Source organism: Carcharodon carcharias, chromosome 1, assembly GCF_017639515.1.
Source record: "Carcharodon carcharias isolate sCarCar2 chromosome 1, sCarCar2.pri, whole genome shotgun sequence".
In the NCBI taxonomy this organism is placed as follows: domain Eukaryota; kingdom Metazoa; phylum Chordata; class Chondrichthyes; order Lamniformes; family Lamnidae; genus Carcharodon; species Carcharodon carcharias.
The window spans coordinates 105529218-105548479 of NC_054467.1; the positions used below are offsets into that span (position 1 = coordinate 105529218).

A 19262-nucleotide genomic window follows, 5' to 3' on the forward strand; every position below is an offset into this window, starting at 1 on the left:
TCCTCATCCCATTTTTTCCCTTTGAAGTTTTAGCATTAACCTCCTCACAGATCACTATGCTTTCGGGTGTCACCCACATATTCCTGATCTTGGTGTGAGACCGATTCAGGGGATATTACTGGGAGCAGGGCTGTACCCTCGCTCCCCTCACGCCTGAGACTTCACATTGAAATCGAACATTAGAAGGTGTTGTATTAACATTCTGCAGGCATTTTAAGAGACACGATGAGTTCCCTTTGTTGAACGATGTAAAATCGTTACTGTTCAGTGGTGAAGGCTTGGATGCAATCACATGCAGCAGCATTCATTGCCTCGGCTCTCCTTCTGGGGTGGTGCCTTTGACTGACAGCGCCCCCTGAGGCCATGCAGCACAGACCCAGGCTGCAAGAGCGCATGCGGGTGGTGTGGGTCCAAACTTCCTGGTCAGTGTGGTTGGGCGCGCGAGCCGGGCACGGGGCGGAGGGGAAGAGAGCGGGAGAGGCGCTGCTGCAGTAGCAGCAGCAGCAGAGAAAGCCCACAGAGCAGATAGTGGGAGAGGAGAGCAAAGTGGGAGGAGGCGCTGTTGGCAGCTGCGGGAAAAAGTGGCAGTGGGAGGCGATCCAGCTGAGTGAGCACAGGCTGTCCCCCATCAGCCGGCCAGAGACAGGGGCACACTGACTCCAGCATGTACGTCCAGTGCCCGCTCCTCTTGCTCCACAAATCTAACTTCCAGCGACCTGCCAAAAGCTGCACCCCCACCCAACTCCCTGTGCCGTGTTCTAACCAGTGATACCTGCTGGGGAAGGGACGGGGTTGGTGAAAGAACAAAAAAAAGCCTCAGGTGACTGGAATACACCCCCCCCCCCCCCACTTTTTTGACAGAAAAACTGGAGAGCGTCAGAAGCCGGGAGCGGTGGCTGGAAAGCGGCTTCTCTCTCCAGAAGCCCCATTGTAATGGTAAATGTGAATCGAATGGAGAGAAAATAATCAAGTGAAAAAGTTGCTGCGGGCCAGCCGCTGCTTTTCCAAGTTTGTCATAATTCTGTGGATTTTTTAAAACCCTCGTGGCATTTTAAAGGAGTCTTCGGTGCTTTTATTTTGCCAAATTAAAGAGGGAGAGGAACACATTGTGGAAATGCCTGCGAGCATCTTGGAGTCTGCCATTGAGATGATGCTGAAGTGCTTGAAGGAATGGTGTTGAGTGAAGTGCACCAGTCCAAACGCTGGTTCTGCAGAGAAACAGATCGGCCGGGCGGCGATCTAGATTTTGTTTTTGCTCTCGGGCAGGTTTCATTTTAAAAAAAATTTTGCATTTCGGAGCTTATTTATCGGAGTGTTTTATCTGAGTGTAGAAAGAGGGGGAATTATGCAGCCGAGCGTGTACAGAGCAAGAGCCGAGAAACAGAAAGGGAGACACAACTCAGTGACTGTGGAAGTGTTTCTCCAGGGAGGCGCTCCCTGGGGATTCACGCTGAAAGGTGGTCTTGAACATGGGGAGCCGCTGATCATCTCCAAGGTAAGGGTCGCTCACACATACACACACACCGGGAAGAACGCAAAACAGTGCATTCGCTTTTATGCAACATCGGCTGCGTGGATCCAACGTTGGAAGCTGTTCATCAAAGGTCGTCCTTGGTTTGTTCTAAATTGGAAGGAAATTGATTTTAACATGTTAATTTTCAGTGTTGAATTTAATTTGAAATCGGTGTAAAATTTGACGGGGAATATCACACATTACTGTTCCCTTTCACCATGATATCTTTGGTGAGAGAGCACTGAACAAGTCAGATGGCTGGAGGAAGGTTTGTCCTCGCTAGAGCGCGTCTTTCCTGGGGAATAAAGGGAGATGGAAGTTTTGTACTGAAATAATAAGTACAAGGGATCCGGTTTCCACAACAACCCACTCCCTTAATGACAAACATGCCGTGAGTGTGTGCGCGATACCACTGGGAGCTGCATCACTTGGACGTATTCACATACCAGCGCATCGCGACTTACGGACCTCTGCTTGGGCCACTTTACAGGTCAGATCATGGAATTACAGAAATAACACCATGATTTAAATAACACTATTATTAGATGTTTAGCCGACCCATTTGTATAGAGCGTTGAACACTGGACAGTAATTGTCAACAGATATGTTTCTCCTTCAAGCTAATCGATACATTAATCTATTGCGACAGTGAATGGAGGAGTGGAACACATTCATGATTTCGACCGTGGCTTCAAGTTTCAATTTGGCCAGAACAATGAAGTTTAGATGCTTCCTGATTGGGAGGGAACAATATTTAGAGCGCCAGTCCTTCCTGCATGATCCTGAAGGTCCAGAGAGGATTGGTCAGAGCAGTGCAAACTAATTACTCATTGTAGCAAGAGTTTTCCGCATTGTGATGGAGATTATATGGCAGGCAGTAACCTGTTTGTGACACACAGTGATTTAGCTATAAGTTGTATTAATTTTGTGTGTCTATATAGTGTGTATCAGTAAAACTAAGATTACTATTTTGCTGTCACATATTGTGATGTGACTAAGAATTTTTTGTATGAATTGGACAATCAACTTTAAAACAATTTTTAATCTCCTTAGGAGATCTGGCTATAACTGCAGTGCAAATAGCCTCCTCATTTCTGGAATGGTTGGTTGGGGGTGGGGGGAGAAATCACCTTGATGTTTCTCTCCATTGACAACTCCTAAAAAATTTCTTGTTACCAAACTATGTTTGTAAGCCCCTTCTTTCCCCGCATCACTCCCCCATCTCTCCACCCCCCCCCACCCCAGATTAAACAGCCCCTTAATACTCATTGTCTAGACAATACCTAAGGTACACCCAGTTCAGTAACAGAGGTAGCCCATGAATTCTTTGTCACTGTGAACTAGCAGCTTTAGGAGAGCAGAGTGGCGGAAAGACATTTTTAACAGAATTTGGATAATGAGTGAATACTGCTGGTACTCATGGATAACCACCCTCATGAAATTGAAGTTGGAGGTTCACTTGTTGAGTCTGTTGTTTCTATCTGCTGTTTAGTTTTAGTGCAATGGTAGTTTTTTAAAATATAGATTTTGGCACTACTACTCATAGGAAAACAAAGACTAATCACTCAGCGCACAAGAAGGTTGTGCCGCCCTTATACTCGTCTATTGTTTCTCAGTGTGGCGTTGAGTTAATTACATTGTGGTAGCTTGCTTTAGGAGACCTACTAGACTGAGATGTTGCTGGTGCATGGAGATCATTGTACCCCAGCACTGAATGGACAATAAATTCTGAATAATATCATGGCCTTGTTCAGTAATCGTTTCAAACTTTTACAAAGTATTAGTGTTTTCTATTTGCAGCATTGGAAAACTCTGGCTTACCAGCTGACTGGCCATGACAGCACCTATAGCTGCTCAGCTATAAAAGATTAATAGTGCAGCCTCCTTGCTGCATCAAACCTCACTTGCTTATGACAATTACAGAACTGAACAATTCAACTCAAAGTCTGAGAAGGGGAAAATAGCAGAAGAATGGTTAATATACACTATAACTGACAGCCAAGAAATTGTGTAAGATGGAGGCCTGTGTCAATTTAATTATCAGATTATGTTTCCATATTACTGTTGCAGTTATTTTAACTGAACAACCTGTTGGCCCTTTGTCAGCAGTTTTCTACCTTTTGGATCTTTATCTTCTAAGACACTTCATTGTGTTTCTACGTGCTGAAAAGTGCAGTGGTGCTCAATTATGGAATGTCATAAACTTAGGTGGAACCTAAAGGGTGGAGGAAAATAACTGAAAGGGATTAAAACAAAAAAGATAGTGCCTGGTGAAGTACCTATTTTGGCAAAAAAGACTTTGAATTCTGGGAATAGAACTGTATATTTCAAATCTGTCAATTGGGCATTGGTGTACTGTAATATTTGCGGGTGTTCAAATTCATGGGAATTGCTGCAAATTAAAATGTGGAATTTCAAAACCTATTATACTCAGTCCCACTACCTTAAAAAGTCTTATTTTAATGCTTGCATCATTTTCTGTTCTTTATTAACATCCTCTCCTGATTATTTTCTTTCAATATAAGCACCTATTTATAACTGAAAACTCCAAGAAAGTCACCAGTTCAATCCCCTATCTGTGTTCAGTTTAGCTGTGGAGGTCTTACACGTGGAGTTCTATGTATAACATATGCAAGCATATACTTGCATTGGAGGCAGCATAGTGAATGTCCACTAGATTGGTCATTTGGGTGAGAGGGGTGCCCAATGATGAGTGGCTGAGTAAACTGGGCCTATAATCTCTGGAGTTTAGAAGGATGGAAGGTGAATTCATTGAAACATACAAGATTCTGATGGGGCTTGACAAGGTGGACATGGAGAGGCAGGAAGGGGAGCAAGCCGATGAGAAGAAAAAAGTAAATTGCCTTTTAATTCTTGGGAAATTTCACTTTCTTGCTTATTTCTGCTCCTTACTCTTATTTCCCTGATTTGTTTGAGCATTTATGATGTTATAAACCATGAAAGCAAGTTTAAGTACTTAATGGATGTCATCAGAACCTTGGCGTTTAACTGCTTCATTAAACTGGTTGATTTACTTAAAATAACAATAGAACAAAGATTTGACTTTTTATGTAAGCAATGTTCCGAGCAGATCAATGAAGAAGTAACAAAGATAGTCATGTAGAATCTTAAGGTGCATGGTGTTATTTTAATGGTATTATAATTGCTTTTGCTATTAAGTTAGCGGGAAACAAAACAGTTATGAAATGTTACTGCCGCATGGGTTGGGGGAGAAGGAGAAGCACAAATTAGTACATTGGATTATCCTACCTCCTATAAGATTTCCAGTTGCAACCTTGGTTCCTGATCCTTTGAGCTGCATTGTGGAATATACACTGCATTTGCATCTCTTTACCATGCAACACTTTTGCCTTTCAAGAATTTTAAACAAATTGTTTTCCAGTTGAGCCTGGAATTTATGCTTTGAGATTACTTTCGTTTTTTAAAAAGGACTGTTTCAAATTAGTGAACCGAGAATTGTATTTCATTTCATATTTGATTTCTAAAATTCTGTTTGAAGTCAGCATTTGAAAACTGATATTTGTTCATTTTGAGTACAGGGAACAAAGCACTACATTTGTGTTTAGAGCCTGGTGCAGACCGACATGGTGGATTCTACATACATAGGTTAGACCTGAAAAGCTCTGTGATGAACAATACTGAGCCAAAAAGAGTCTGTCTTCTTTTTGTGAGCTTGTGAAATGTGACCTTAAAGCAGTCTTTTTCATAATAACGTACAAATTTACAACTTTTGGATATTGTCTGAAGTCAGTTGTCCAAGCCAATGAGCTCATTTTTTATTTGCTCAGTGAAAAACTTTTCTTAAACTGAGAAAAAAGAGAGAACAAGAGGCTTCCATCCAAACTGATATCAAGGTCCATGTTTAAGAAGCAGTCTCATAGAAGCTGGGAAGTGAACATGTGGAATGTAGCTGAAACTTTGACTGTGTTCCAGGATTGGCAAAGGAATGCCAAAAACATGTGCAGCTTTGTCAGCCTGGTTTATTTAAACTGTAAAAGGGGCATCATTTTTAAAGAACTGTTCCAGACTTCCCAGTCTGCCTGTTATACAGTAAGTCCTTTTATTTAAAAATCATTTATTAGAAAAAATTATACTCAATTAGTTAGTTTTCAGTATGGGAAATCAAAAAGGAAGTGGTGCGTTAACCCATTTGTCAAGTAATAGTAAGATTAAGAGACTTTGCCTTGTATTTCAGGTTTGTATTAATGGCTGTATTGTGGCTGGCTTGGCAGAGGGTTCGCACTTTTAAAGTTCATATTGGCATTGTACAAATAGTAAAATAACATTTGTTTTTCCTGGTAAGTGGCATTAAAACTTCCAGATGGGAAATGTGGGATAAAGTGCAATGTAGCAGCAGACCCTATAATTTAATCTTTATATTTTTCATACTGATTTCTAAATGACTATGTGTAATTGGATCATTTTGTTTACCAGATGTTCTCTTATCAAATAACTTTAACATTGCAGTAGCTCACAATCATTAATCTGAAGACATTGAATTCAGTGGTGCAAAGCTTGCTGTCTGAATCATGGCCACTACTGTGCACAATAATTTAATTTTTATCATAAACATTTTAGGTGGGTTTTCACGTTTAGCAAGATCTGAATTGTCAGTATTCTGAATTAACTATTATTTCACTCTTTACATCAAACATGCAACATGCCAGATGCAAAGTATCAAATACATTGACACCCTCTCTGTTTTACAGAAATAATTTCATAATGGAAAACAGCATGGGGATGGCATTTACTCATGATACTGTAAGAATCCTTTTACAATCTATGTCAATGTAGTGCATATTTAAAATGTATATGCAAATCTAAATAATTTAATCTGTGTAACTTGACTATATTATGAAGATCAAATGGGCTAGAAATTGTATCTTGTTGATATTACTGCTGATAACTGACTTAATTTCATCAAAATGAAAGAGAATATTTCATTTTAATGAATAATTTCTTGCATTACGGAAATGTGGCGTTACAATATTGGAAGCTCAGTAAAAGTTCCCAATTGATGGCAAAATGTTTTATTTCACCAAAGGAACTGTACTTAAACTCATTTATGCCGTATCTAATTTTAATTTGGCAAAATAAAATTAAAATGCTGGAAGTGCAAAACATTTGTATTTCAAAGAGACAGGCTTGTGTGCTGGGTGGGACGCTGCATCAGATTTCCGCCATTTCTTTTTAAGTGTTATTTAGTTGCTTAAGAGTTATCTGGCCAGTTAATTTATGAAATATAAATGAAAATCCACAGATCCTCATCATGTGTCAACTACCTTTAGCAGTCCCTATCTTCAAAAGAATATCTATATTGAAACATAGTAAAGTTTCTATTTATAACAACTATATTTAACACCTATCTGGATGAGATTGTCTGTTGATGCCAGTCGGTGGTCCATTTAGTCCTGTGAGCAGGTCCTCATTGAGGAATTGGATTGTGACTGTCCAGTGTTCCTTAGGAAGGTTCACCCTGGAACAGCACAGATGATCTTCCGAATTTGCCTTTAGAAGAATATTGGAATGGGAGTAGATATCTAGCCCGTTGAGCCTGTTCCACCATTCAATGAGATCATAGCCATCTGTATCCTAACTCCATCCACCTGCCTTGGCTCCATATCCTTTTATACCTTGGCTAGTGAAAATCCATCAATCCCAGATCTAAAATTATTAATTGAGCTAGCATTTACTGCATTTTGTGGGAGTGAGTTCTACACTTCTACTACCCTTTGTGTGAAGAACAATTTCCTAATTTATCTCCTTAATTGTTTGGCTCTGATTTTTAGGGATATGCCCCCTTGTCCTAGACTCTTCCAACAGTGGAAAAATTTTTATTTACCCTATCAATTCCCTCTTAAAAAAACCCTACAAAGCTCAGTCAAATCACTCCTTATCCTTCTATGCTGCAGTGAATACAAGCTTAAAGTTATGCAATCGATCCCTAGAGGCATGATAAGGTTCTGGTGAATCAGTGTTGCACTCCTTCCATGGTCAATTGAGTCCATGCTTGAAGCTCAGTATTAAAGTTGAATAGTATAGTAATCTCCCTTGGTACAAAGGATTTACAAACTGCAGTAGGAAAATCCCTCAGTTTGCTGACAGAAGGAAAAGCAGCAAAGCCTTGTAATCTAGAAACAATGAATAGGGCGTGTTGCAAAAGTAGGCTGAGGCGAGGCTATGGAGATGTTTGTAGTTGAAGTCAAGAATTTTGAATTTGCTGCATTGGGAGGCAGCAAGGTAAGAGATGGCAGGATTGTGGATGAACAGGACTTAGTGTGGGACAGGATGTGGGTGACTGTTTTGGATAAATTGTCAGAGATCATTTTGGACGGTAGTTTGAGAAGTCAAGTCTTGTGTGGATTGTGGCTTCAATGAAGATAGAGATAGGAATGAGGGCATGTTGCAAAGTTGAAATAAGCAGTCTTTGTGATGATTATGTACGAGATTTAAACGTCTTTTCTGCGTTGGACAGGACACTGAGTAAGTGCATAGAACAGCAAGGAAGGGGCAAGTATATGGAAAGTCTATCAGGAGCCTAATAAAATAGCTTTGGCTTTCCCAGTGTTCAGTTGGAGACTGATCTGGACCTTATGATTTGAGATCAGATGCAGATCCAACAACAAGGTGGTGGTGGTGGAGACAACGGGCTGAAATAGCAAGCATACATATAAAAACTGGGCCAAGTTCTCCATATAATGTGGAAAAAATAGAATTGTCAGTAGCAACCTTGTGCAGGCAGTACTAGATTACAAGGATTTGAAGGGAGAATTTTGGGAGGGATGCATTTGGACAGCACAATTGTTCAAGTATTTGCTGATGGCAGGGGATTTAAAAAAAAGAAAGCGGGGTTAGGGATGATTTTTACTGCTTAATGGTGATTTTGAAGTGAAAAAAATGGATCAGTGCAAGGGAAGCCATTAGTGATGTTGGTAAGCATTTGTCAAGGGAAGTAGTCAAATATTCAGCATTTGGGTGTGGAGGGTATTAAAGGTGCAAAAGATGGGCTTTAGAGAGAAAATAAACCTGGTCAGGTCTGCAGAGGACAAATGTAATGCAATATAAGGTCAAAATTGGTAGTGGGAAGGGCAGGAAGGTGGGTGCAGGACATGGGGCAAATGGATTGTAGATGGTAGCTGCAGGGACAGTCATAACTCATCAGGAAAATATGTCCTTATGTTGCTTGCGCTTGGTGTGAAGGTGAGCATGGAGGGGCTTGAATTGGATGTCTGCAAGGGCGATTGCTTATCTGGAAGAGGATCTCATTGTCCTTAAGTTTCAGGATGATACTGGAATAATACAAAGATTTCATTGTGGATGATCAGAGGGCACAGAGATATGAATATTTTAAGGAAAACAGTAGAATGGGAGACAGTGACTTAGAAGGGACAAAGATGTCAGGCAGAATTAAGGAAAGTATTGGGAATGTTGGCAGTGACATTAGTGTCATGACATGGAAGGGGCAAGAGAATGTGTAAGGGAACCAATGTTTTTTTTCCTTAAATGGCCCCAGTTGAAATATGCCTGAATGGAATTAACACAAGCCTGTGTGATCTTTCACAGAATCACAGGAATGTAACGGTGCAGAAGGAGGCCATTTGGCCCACTGTGTCTGCATCAGCTCTGCAAATGAACAACTCACTGTGTACCATTCCCCTGTATCCTCCCCTGTAACCCTGCTCATTCTCCCATTTCTGTCTAATTCCCTTTTGAATGCTTCAATAGAACCTGCCTCCATCACACTCTAAGGCAGTGCATTCCAAACCCTGATCACTCTTGTGTGTAAAAATGCTTCTCCTTATATTACTTTTGCTTTTACTAATTACTTTAAATCTGTGCCCTCTCGTTTATGATCCTTTCACAAGTGGGAACAGTTTTTCCTATCTACTCTGTCCAGACCTCTCATGATTTTGAATATCTCTATCAAATCTCCTCTCAAACCTGCTTTTCTATAAAGAAGACAGTCCTAATTTCTCTAAGCTATCTCCCTAACTAAAGTTCCTCATCCTGGAACCATTCCCGTGAATCTGTTCTGTACCCTCTCTAATGTCCTCACAACCATCCTAAAGTGTGGCACCCAGAACTGGACGCAATACTCCAGCTGAGGCTGAACTAATGACTTATGCACATGCAACATAACCTCCTTGCTCTTGTACTCTATGCCCCTATTAATAGTACCCAGGATACTGTATGCTTTATTAACTGCTCTCTCGATCTGTCTTCAGCCAGTTTCAGTCAAATCATTTCAAACTTCATATGAAGGTGGACAACTACTGTATTTTAACATTACTGAAAGGACTTGTATTGCATGGGGTTGCAAGCACAAGATTTATCTTCAGTTTTCAGATAGACCTGTTGTTTGTCAGGGAGATCATATGCATGAATCTCTTAGAAAGTTGATGGACTGAATGTGCCAGTTAAGTTAGCACTCCAATAAAAGCAATATACTACGGATGCTGGAAATCTTAAAAATAAGTGTTGGAAATACTCAGCAGGCATGGCAATATCTGTGGAGAGAGAAACAGAGTTAACATTTTGAATCGTATATGACTGCTGAAAAGACTCTTCTGACCTTTCCCCATAGCCCTCCCCTTCAAGTATTTATCCAATTCCCTTTTGCAACTTATTATTGAATCTGCTTCCACCAACCTTTCAGATAGTTCATTTCAGATTATCACAAAAAAATTCTCCTCAGTTCATCAATGACAATGATGCCAATCACCTAAACTGTGTCCTCTGTTTACTGACCACCTTTCATAGGAAACAGTTACTTCTTAGTTATTCTATCCAAAGGCTTCATGATTTTGAACATTATTTAGTGTTGGTGTAAAACCTACAGGTATGAAAACAGACATAATGTCATTGGGTGTCAAAATCATGAGTGCATAATTCATTGAAACTAATTAACAACATATGCCCATACCTGATGACTGCAAATAGCACCATTATATTGTTTAGCTTGCTGAAACTCCAAAAATGCTTTTGGTCATTAGATTCAACATGTTATTAAAGAAGTTAGATGTGGGGAAATCTCTAAGTGGATAGCAGACTCATAGACATCTACAGCACAGAAGGAGGCCATTTGGCCCATCATGTCCACACCAGTCAACAAAGACCTGACTACACTAATCCCATTTTCCAGCGCATGGCCCATAGCCCTGAGGCTATGGCAATGCAAGTGAATATCTAAATACTTCTTAAATGTTACAAGAGTTTCTGACTCAACCACCTTTTCAGGCAGTGAGTTCTAGACTCCCACCACCCTCTGGGTGAAAACATTTCTCCTCAACTCTTCTCTTAGCCTTCTACCTCTTACCTTAAATCTATGCCCCCTGGTTATTGACCCCTCTACTCATGGAAAAAAGTGCCTCCCTATCCACCCCATTTATGCCCCTCATAATCTTATATACCTCTATCAGGTCCCCTCTCAATCTTCGTTGCTGCGTGGAAAACAACCCAGCCTATCCAATCTTTCCTCATAGTTCAGACCCTCCAGCCCAGGCAGCATTCTGGTAAATCTCCTCTGCACCCTCTCCAGTGCAATCACATCCTTCCTATAATGTGGTGACCAGAACTGCATGCAGTACTCTAGTACTAAGCCTAACCAGCTTTTTAGACAGTTCCAGCATAACCTCCCTGCACTTGTATTCTATGCCTTGGTTAACAAAGGCAAGTATCCCATTTGCCTTCTTAACCACCTTATCTACTTGCCCTGCCACCTTCAGGGATCTGTGGATGTGTACACCAAGGTCTGTCTGATCTTCAGTACTTTCCAGGGTCCTGCCATTCATGGTGTAATCCCTTGCCTTGTTAGGCCTCCCAAGTGCATTAGCTTTTCTGGGTTGAATTCTATTTGCCACTGCTCTGCACACCTGACTAGTCCGTTGATATTCTCCTGCAGTTTATGGCTTTCCTCCTCACTATTTACCACCTTACCAATTTTTATGTCATCTGCGAACTTCTTGACCATACCCCCTACATTTAAATCCAAATCATTTATGTACAGCACAAACAGCAAGGGCCCCAGCACCGAGCCCTGCAGAACCTCACTGGAAACAGACTTCCAGTCACAGAAACATCCCTCTATCATCACCCACTGCTTCATGCCTCTCAGCCAGTTTTGGATCCAACATGCCACTTTGCCTTGGATCCCATGGGCTTTTACTTTCTTGACCAGTCTGCCATGAGGGACCTTATCAAAGGCCTTGCTACAGTCCTTGCAGACCACATCAAATGCATTACCCTCATCAACACTCCTGGTTACCTCCTCAAAAAATTTGATCAAATTTGTCAAACATGACCTTCCCTTAACAAATCCATGCTGACCATCGCTGATTAATCCATGTCTCTCCAAGTGCAGATATATTCTGTCCCTCAGAATTCTTTCTAGTAACTTCCCCACCACCAAGGTTAGATTGACTGACCTGTAATTTCCTGGTCTATCCCTTCCTCCCTTTTTTAATAATGGGACAACGTTAGCAGTTCTCCAGCCCTCTGGCACCTCACCTGTGGCCAGAGAGGATTTGAAAATTACTGCCAGGGCCCCTAATATCTTTCCCCTTGTCTCCCACAACAGCCTGGGATGCATATCATCTGGGCCTGTGGCCTTATCCTGCTAAACCTGCTATTACTTCCTCCCTCTATGTTAATTTCCTCTAATATTTCACAGTCCTCAACCCTGATGTCTATATATGCATCGTCCTTTGCCATTGTGAAGATCAATGCGAAGTATTAATTGAGGACTGCTCCCACGTCTTCCGGGTCCACAAATGCATTACCTCTATGGCCCCTAACTGGCCCTACTCTTCCCCTAGAGGAGAATTTTTTCTATGGCAGGTGGGCTGGGCGGGGGCAGGCATGGAATCAATCGCCAGCTGTGATTGGCTGCGTGACGCCATTTTACGTGGTGGGCCAATTAAGGCCCGTCCAGCATAATACACGCCAGTCATGCTCAGCGCTACCTGTGCGGGTGGGGGGAGGCTGGAGAGTTGGGGCCTGCGCTCTTTCGTGCAGAAATCTCCCTGAGGCACAGAGCTGCCTCAGAGAGATTGAATGGATTAGAGAACATTTTAATAAATAAGGTAAAAATTTATTTAAACATGCCCCCTCATGTGACAGTGTCACATGAGCTGGGACATGTTTGTGAAGTTAGGAAAAATTATTTATTTATTTTTTAAAAGCTTCAGGAAACCTCATCCTGCCCGTGGATGAGGTTTCCTGAAAAATGCTAAGGCTGCTTGGGCTCTTCGCCTGCCCGCCAACCTTAAGGTTGGGCAGCGTTCTTAAGTTTAATTACTTTTTTAATGGCCTTAAAAGACACACATCTGTTGTCATCACGTGTCATTTTATGTATTGGTGTGATGGCCCCTGACTGTTTGGGGGGCTATAGTACACACCCAACAGTGTGTTTGCCCTTGTTGTGTTCTTTACTTCTATCCATATGGCTTCATTTGATGATCCTTTCAAGATATCATCCCTCCTCACTGATATAACTGATTCCATGATCATTATTACAACCCCTCCCTCCTCTTCTATCCCCCTGTCTATCTCATCTGAATACCCTATAACCAGGAAAGTAGAGCTGCCAATCCTGGCCTTTTTAGCCAAGTCTTGGTCATATCTATGATATCATATTCCCATGTGCCTATTTGTGCCCTCAGCATGTCTGTTTTATTCCTCAGGCTACTTGCAATAAAATATATTCCATTTAACCTTGTTAAACTCAGTTCTTTCTTATCTAGCCTATGTTTCCTCAGCCTTCCAGACTCACTAGCATTTTAACTTCTAATTCCATCTCAACTTCTCTCCCCTCTGAACTACTTTTTAGGATCCCATACCCCTGCCAATTTAGTTTAAATCCGCCCCAACAGCATTGGCAAACCTCTCCACGAGGATGTTGGTCCCGTTCCTGTTCAGATGTAACCTGTCCAACTTGTGCAGGTCCCACCTCCCCCAGAAACGGCCACAATGCCCCAGGAATCTAAAGCCCTCCCTCCTGCACTATCTCTCCAGCCACACATTCATCTGCTGTATTCTTCTGTTCCTATACTCATTACTGCATGGCACTGGGAGTAATCTGGAGATTACTACCTTTGAAGTCCTGCTTTTCAATTTCCTACCTAACTCTTTAAAGTCTGCTTGCAGAACCTCATTTCTCTTTCTTCCTTTGTAATTGGTCCCAACATAGACCACAATCTCTGGTTGTTCACCCTCTCCCTTCAGAATGTCCTGCAGCCATTCCATAACATCCTTGACCCTGGCACCCGGGAGGCAACATACCATCCTGATACCATACCATACCTCATGTCTACGGCTGCAGAAGTGCCTGTCTACTCCCCTCACTAACGAATCCCCTACCACTATTGCCCTTCCACACTTCTTCCTCCTACCCCCTCCCCCTTGAGCAGCCGGACCACCCACAGTGCCATGGCCTTGGCTCTGGTTGGCCTCCACAGAGGAACTGTCACTCCTACCGTTTTCCAAGACCGAAAAACGGTTTGCAAGCGAGATGCACTCGGGAAATTCCTTCACTACCTGCCTGGTCCCCTTCTTCTGTCTGGCGGTCACCCATTCCCTCTCTGCTTGCACTTCCTTAAGCTGCGGACAGTGCGGTGTGGCATTTGGATGATTGGTTTCAGTGGCTTCAATCTTGTACATGTGCAATGCTTCAACCTATGTACAATTTTGAAAAAATTTTTAGTGTGAAAAACCAGAATGGAAACCATTCAATTTGTGGGCCAACCTCAGACATTTTACGGAAAATCTCATACCCACATCTGATGGAGAATTTTTTTTTAAAAAGGAAAAAACGTTCACACAATTCTTCTGTATCTTGGATCGTAAATTACATAAGTGAAACATTATCCACAAAACTGGTGTATTTAATCAATGGCACTGCTACTTACAATAGTCTTGTTTTTTTTTGGTCTACAATTTGATGTGTTCCAGATTCATATTTAACCCTCTCTAAGAACCCAGGGTGTGAATGCAAAGCATGAAGATAAATTGTTCACAGCTGTTCCTCCAATTACAGACAATCCTCTATAGTAGGTTTCCCAGCATTACAAAAAGTAACAGAGTTCCTTTCATTACTATTTCAAATCATTGAGGTGGCTTCTTAAATCCCCAGATTTTGAAATGGTAAAAATAAAGCATAAATAACTAAATGTTTTCAATACAACATCATTACTTGCTTATGGATTCTTGCATTTTGCAGACTTGTTATGGGAGAATTGAGCATGGTTATTGAAAAATAACATCTCATCTATGGGTAATTTCCCTAATAAATATTAAAAAGCTTTCATTTTCAAGAGTGACATAGCTAAGCCAGCCCTATACTCAGCTGAGGTTCACGCTGAGGTTCATGAGCAGTTGCAGGTAAGAGTTAGGAATGGGAATGTTGACTGATCGGCATTTTCTTTTTCCTCGTCCAGTGATGCTGATCCAGTACTGCTAATGTTGCTGTAGCTAAGACCAGTTAACTCAAGCTGGGGAGTTGAATCTGGGTCCTTCGTCTGTAAGGAGCATTTGAGCAACTGAATCATCAATGGTAACTGTAGGTAGCAGACTTTAACACTGTTAAGACCTGATTAGAAGTTCCTCTCTATGACACTATAAATTGGCCCCAGAAAGGCTGAACTTTTGGAATTTGGAATCTGAACTTTAGTCCAAAATGTGTGTAGTAGGATGTCTCCCATATCTGACGCGCCCAACGTTTATTTGCCACAGCGTTTTATAATTCCTTTTAGTGATTTTAAAACATATTAAGTTGGAAAATGGTGCCACATACACACTCTGAGCATTCTCCATATCTCACCTTCTAAAAAGCTCTAATTTTGGCAGAAGAGCCAAAATTTTCCTAGCTTCTGCACTGCTGTTACAGCAGAAGAGTGGGAGAACCCCTGTGAAATCCATTCTCTGGTTTCCAAAGTCTTTTTCTGATATGTATACAGATGGGCTATTGCCCTGATAAACATCCACAAAATGTTTATCTACTCTTGCATTCTTCCTCTCAAACACTTTGACATCTGTTCTTGGATAGAAGGGTATAGAGGTGCACAGAAGCAACAACATTCCCATCAAAATATAATTGCTACATCTTGGTATTTGTTTGTTTGAATAAAGTCTGCAGCAATAATATTACTGCACCTAACTCTGTAACTTTTCTTCTATCTTTTCGTACACTTCAGAATTGATGGAAACATCAATCTTCCCTATGCTAATTGAGATTGGAAAAGGCTCCTTCTACAAAATATTCTTTATCTGTGCAAGATGTACTTTAAAGTATTTTCACCAATTGTTTATTAACTTCAGCAGCATTTAACTTCCCTTTTTTTGCTTCCGAGATGGATAAAATAGTATTGCACTCTTGCGTGGGGAAGAAACCAGTCAACTGTGCATAGCTCTTGTGCCCTCTTTCTATTTCATTATGATATTAGTGATCTTACTCTCATTTTGGTGTTAATGATCTCAGGACAATGACCCTCAGCTTTAAGTCTTCCAAAGGCATCCCCTCCATGTTCTACTATATTCCCTTCACCTCTTCACTGGGAATCCTGATGACAGTGCCATGCACTTCAGTTTGAAAACTAAGTTTTACACTGGCAGCATTGTACCAGACCCATGTTCTTGAGTTAACAACTACTAATTCTGGTTCGCTTTCAATACCAAATAATTTTATGAATTTCCTCTTAATTATTTCAAATCTTTTATCCTGGTATCCCAGCATTACAATCCCAAAGATGTACTTTGGGCATTCCATAACATTCATTTGATCATTTCTGTTCTGATTTGAGAGATCCTGTCAGCTGCTACTATTAGGTTGGATCATCTTGAATGTACAAATGGATTAAGATTAACATTGACCAAAGAATGCAGTGTGTGATTGATTTTTGTGCCTGTTGGATAACTGTGCTTTTGTACATCTCACTAAAGCATTTGACACTGTTAGCAAGGCAGGGGTCACAAGATTTGGGGGAGGATTGGCTGTCCACCAAAGCTCCTCAGTCACATCCACTCCTTTCATGACAACATGCACTGTGTTACGACCACAAGATTTGGGGGAGGATTGGCTGTCCACCAAAGCTCCTCAGTCACATCCACTCCTTTCATGACAACATGCACTGTGTTACGACCACAAGATTTGGGGGAGGATTGGCTGTCCACCAAAGCTCCTCAGTCACATCCACTCCTTTCATGACAACATGCACTATGTTACGACCACACGACGAGGGTCCCTATTCTCCCTCTCCAGGTCTGACTTTGACTGGGTTTTCTTGTGAATTTAAAGAGGATGTGCTTTGCCAATGCTGCAGGAGTCCCACTATTTACACTTTCAGATTGTAAAGAATTGGTCAGACAGATTTTCTCAGACAGAACAAAGAACAAGTTTATTGAAACTATTTCTTGAATTTAAAAAAAAGGTAAATTGCAACCACCATTCATATGTCACACACATTCACCTTAGCTCACACATACCGCAACATAGATGGCAGAAAAAGAGGACAGGCATAAGGATTTTTTGCAGTTCATGAAAAAAATAAAACAAAGGAAACGGCCAGTTGTTCTATGGCTGGTCTCGATGTAGTGATTCCATGTTGTGGTTTTGTTCAGTTGTTTTTCAGGGTGTAGTTGTATGGAGCAGATTTCCATGTTTTGCTCCCAAAAGATCTCAGTTTGCAGTAGATTTCTCTTCTCATGCTGGTTACTTTGCAAATCCAGGCACAGTACTTCCAAGAGAAAGAGATCAAACAGCTTCAGCAGCCTGTTTCATTACAGCATTGTCTTGATTCTCTGCTGCTTGGTAAACCGTCCCTTAAAGTATCCTGCTGGCTGTATATTCCAGAGAAATTCTATTAGTCCATGTCTACTGCGGTCATTGTTTTAGAATAGGTAATTGCATTTTGATGTCTCATTTCTGAAACATTTGCAAAGTTTTAGGATAGTGTAAAGTCAACAGGAAATGGGATCTTTTGCGCTTCCCTGGGGATTGAATGTTTTTTTTCCCCATCCCACCTGGTGGAATGCAAACTGTATATTGTAGCCACCTGGGCAGTCTCCATTATCTTTAAAGGGTTCAGTTTTTAAAAAAATCTAGCCAGAAAAAGAAAATTAGAAATTGTATCTTTAAAAAAAAAGCACATGCTCTTAACAACTGTACTGTAGAGTTTAACAGCACCACTTCCGACAATTTCAGAATGAAGAATAGCGTGAAACAGATCTGTGTCCTAGTCCTTATGTTGTTTGATATCTTCTTCTCCATGTTCCTGACCTTTGCTTTCCATGCAGATATGAAAGAAGTTTACCTACATGCAAAGTCAGATGACAAGCTCTACAATTTTTCTAGACTGAAAGCGAAGACAAAAATATAGCCTGCCTTGATCAGAAAACTTCTTTATGCTGATGATGCCACACTAGTCACTCGTGGATTGTCTCTTGCATATCTGTAATTTGTTCTCCCTTACTATAGGTAACATCCCACTGAAATGGTTAGCAAATTCTACTAATTTGAGTCCATGGTCAAAGACAATCTGTCTTTTGGCGCAGAACTTGATATACATGTAGGGAAAGCAGCTACCACCTTTGGCTGGCTCTCAAAATGCACCTGGAATAACATCAAGCTGACACTTAGGACCACGATGCTGGGTTATGAGGCCATTGTTCTCAGCATCTTGTGTGGCTGTGAAACATGGACAACTTACAGCTATAAAGAAAGGGAACTCAACTACTTTAATCTTCACTGTTTGTGGCAGTCCTCTCAAAGACAAAGCTCCCAAGTATGTTGGCACTTATCAAGCAGAGGTGACTTCACTGGCTCAGGCACGTTTTCAGGGCTGAAGATGGTTGAATACCAAAGGAATTTCTCTGGGGTGAGGTAGCGGAGCCAGACAACTGGTAGGAAACCTAAAGCTCAGTTTCAAGGATACTTGCAGGCATGACACGATAGCCCTAAACATTGATTATTGCATCTGAGAGACACTAGCTGATGATAGAGGAAAATGATGACATCACCTATGGACTGGCAAGGGCCATCATGACGATCAGTGGCTACAATAGCTTGGCAACAGGTGCCAACACCGAAAGGGGAAGTATAAAGATAATCACCATTGTGATATAAGATAATCTCCTGCTTGTGCTTTCTGCTCTGGAAACCTTTTAAATTCGGGAGCCCACTTGCCCTCACCCAGGGTCCCAATTGCCTGTTTCAGTGCTAAGACAAGGTAAACTGCTGCTAGAGGAAATCCTTGTCATGATGATCAGTTAACCTAACTGAGGCCTGGATTTTCTTGCGTGAGTCGCGTGCACAGGGTCAGGAGAATTCCTGGCTCAGTGAGCCTGATTTCCAAAAACGCCTGCATGACCTTCCAATTTTTGGTCCAGTTTGGCGGGGGGTGGTGGGGTAGTGCAGGCTGTAATTAGAGTAGGGGCACACAACCCTGGAAGTACTGAGGGGTCGGAGGTAGGTCTGGTGCGGGGTGGGTGACTCTGGCACAGATAAAAAGTGGGTCTTCAGAAAGGCCCATTTGAGAGGAAGGTTGTCTGATAAACTTCCTGACCCTTGAGGAAATGTCATTGCCTGTCAGGTGAGGGTCAAAGCTGTAAATATTGTCCAGCTGTTAGCTGATCCTGTAACGGATGGCCTATCATGAGCTTTCCCTATGGTAGAATTGAGTTTGTTGCTACCTATTCTAAATGTACTCAAGCAATGTAAGTATGGAGTGAATTCTTG

At 41.5% G+C, this 19262-nt stretch overlaps 1 protein-coding gene across 1 annotated transcript in view; it reads left to right on the top strand.

Moving 5' to 3' along the window:
- Positions 1 to 1118: 1118 nt before the first annotated feature.
- LOC121274395 (protein Shroom3-like) overlaps positions 1119 to 19262 on the top strand; it is a 251323-nt gene continuing 233179 nt past the window's right edge. Inside the window, exon 1 of the mRNA XM_041181731.1 lies at positions 1119 to 1495. Within this exon, the coding sequence (XP_041037665.1) occupies positions 1346 to 1495 (150 nt within the window). The 5' untranslated portion in view covers positions 1119 to 1345. The remainder of the gene's footprint in view (positions 1496 to 19262) is intronic.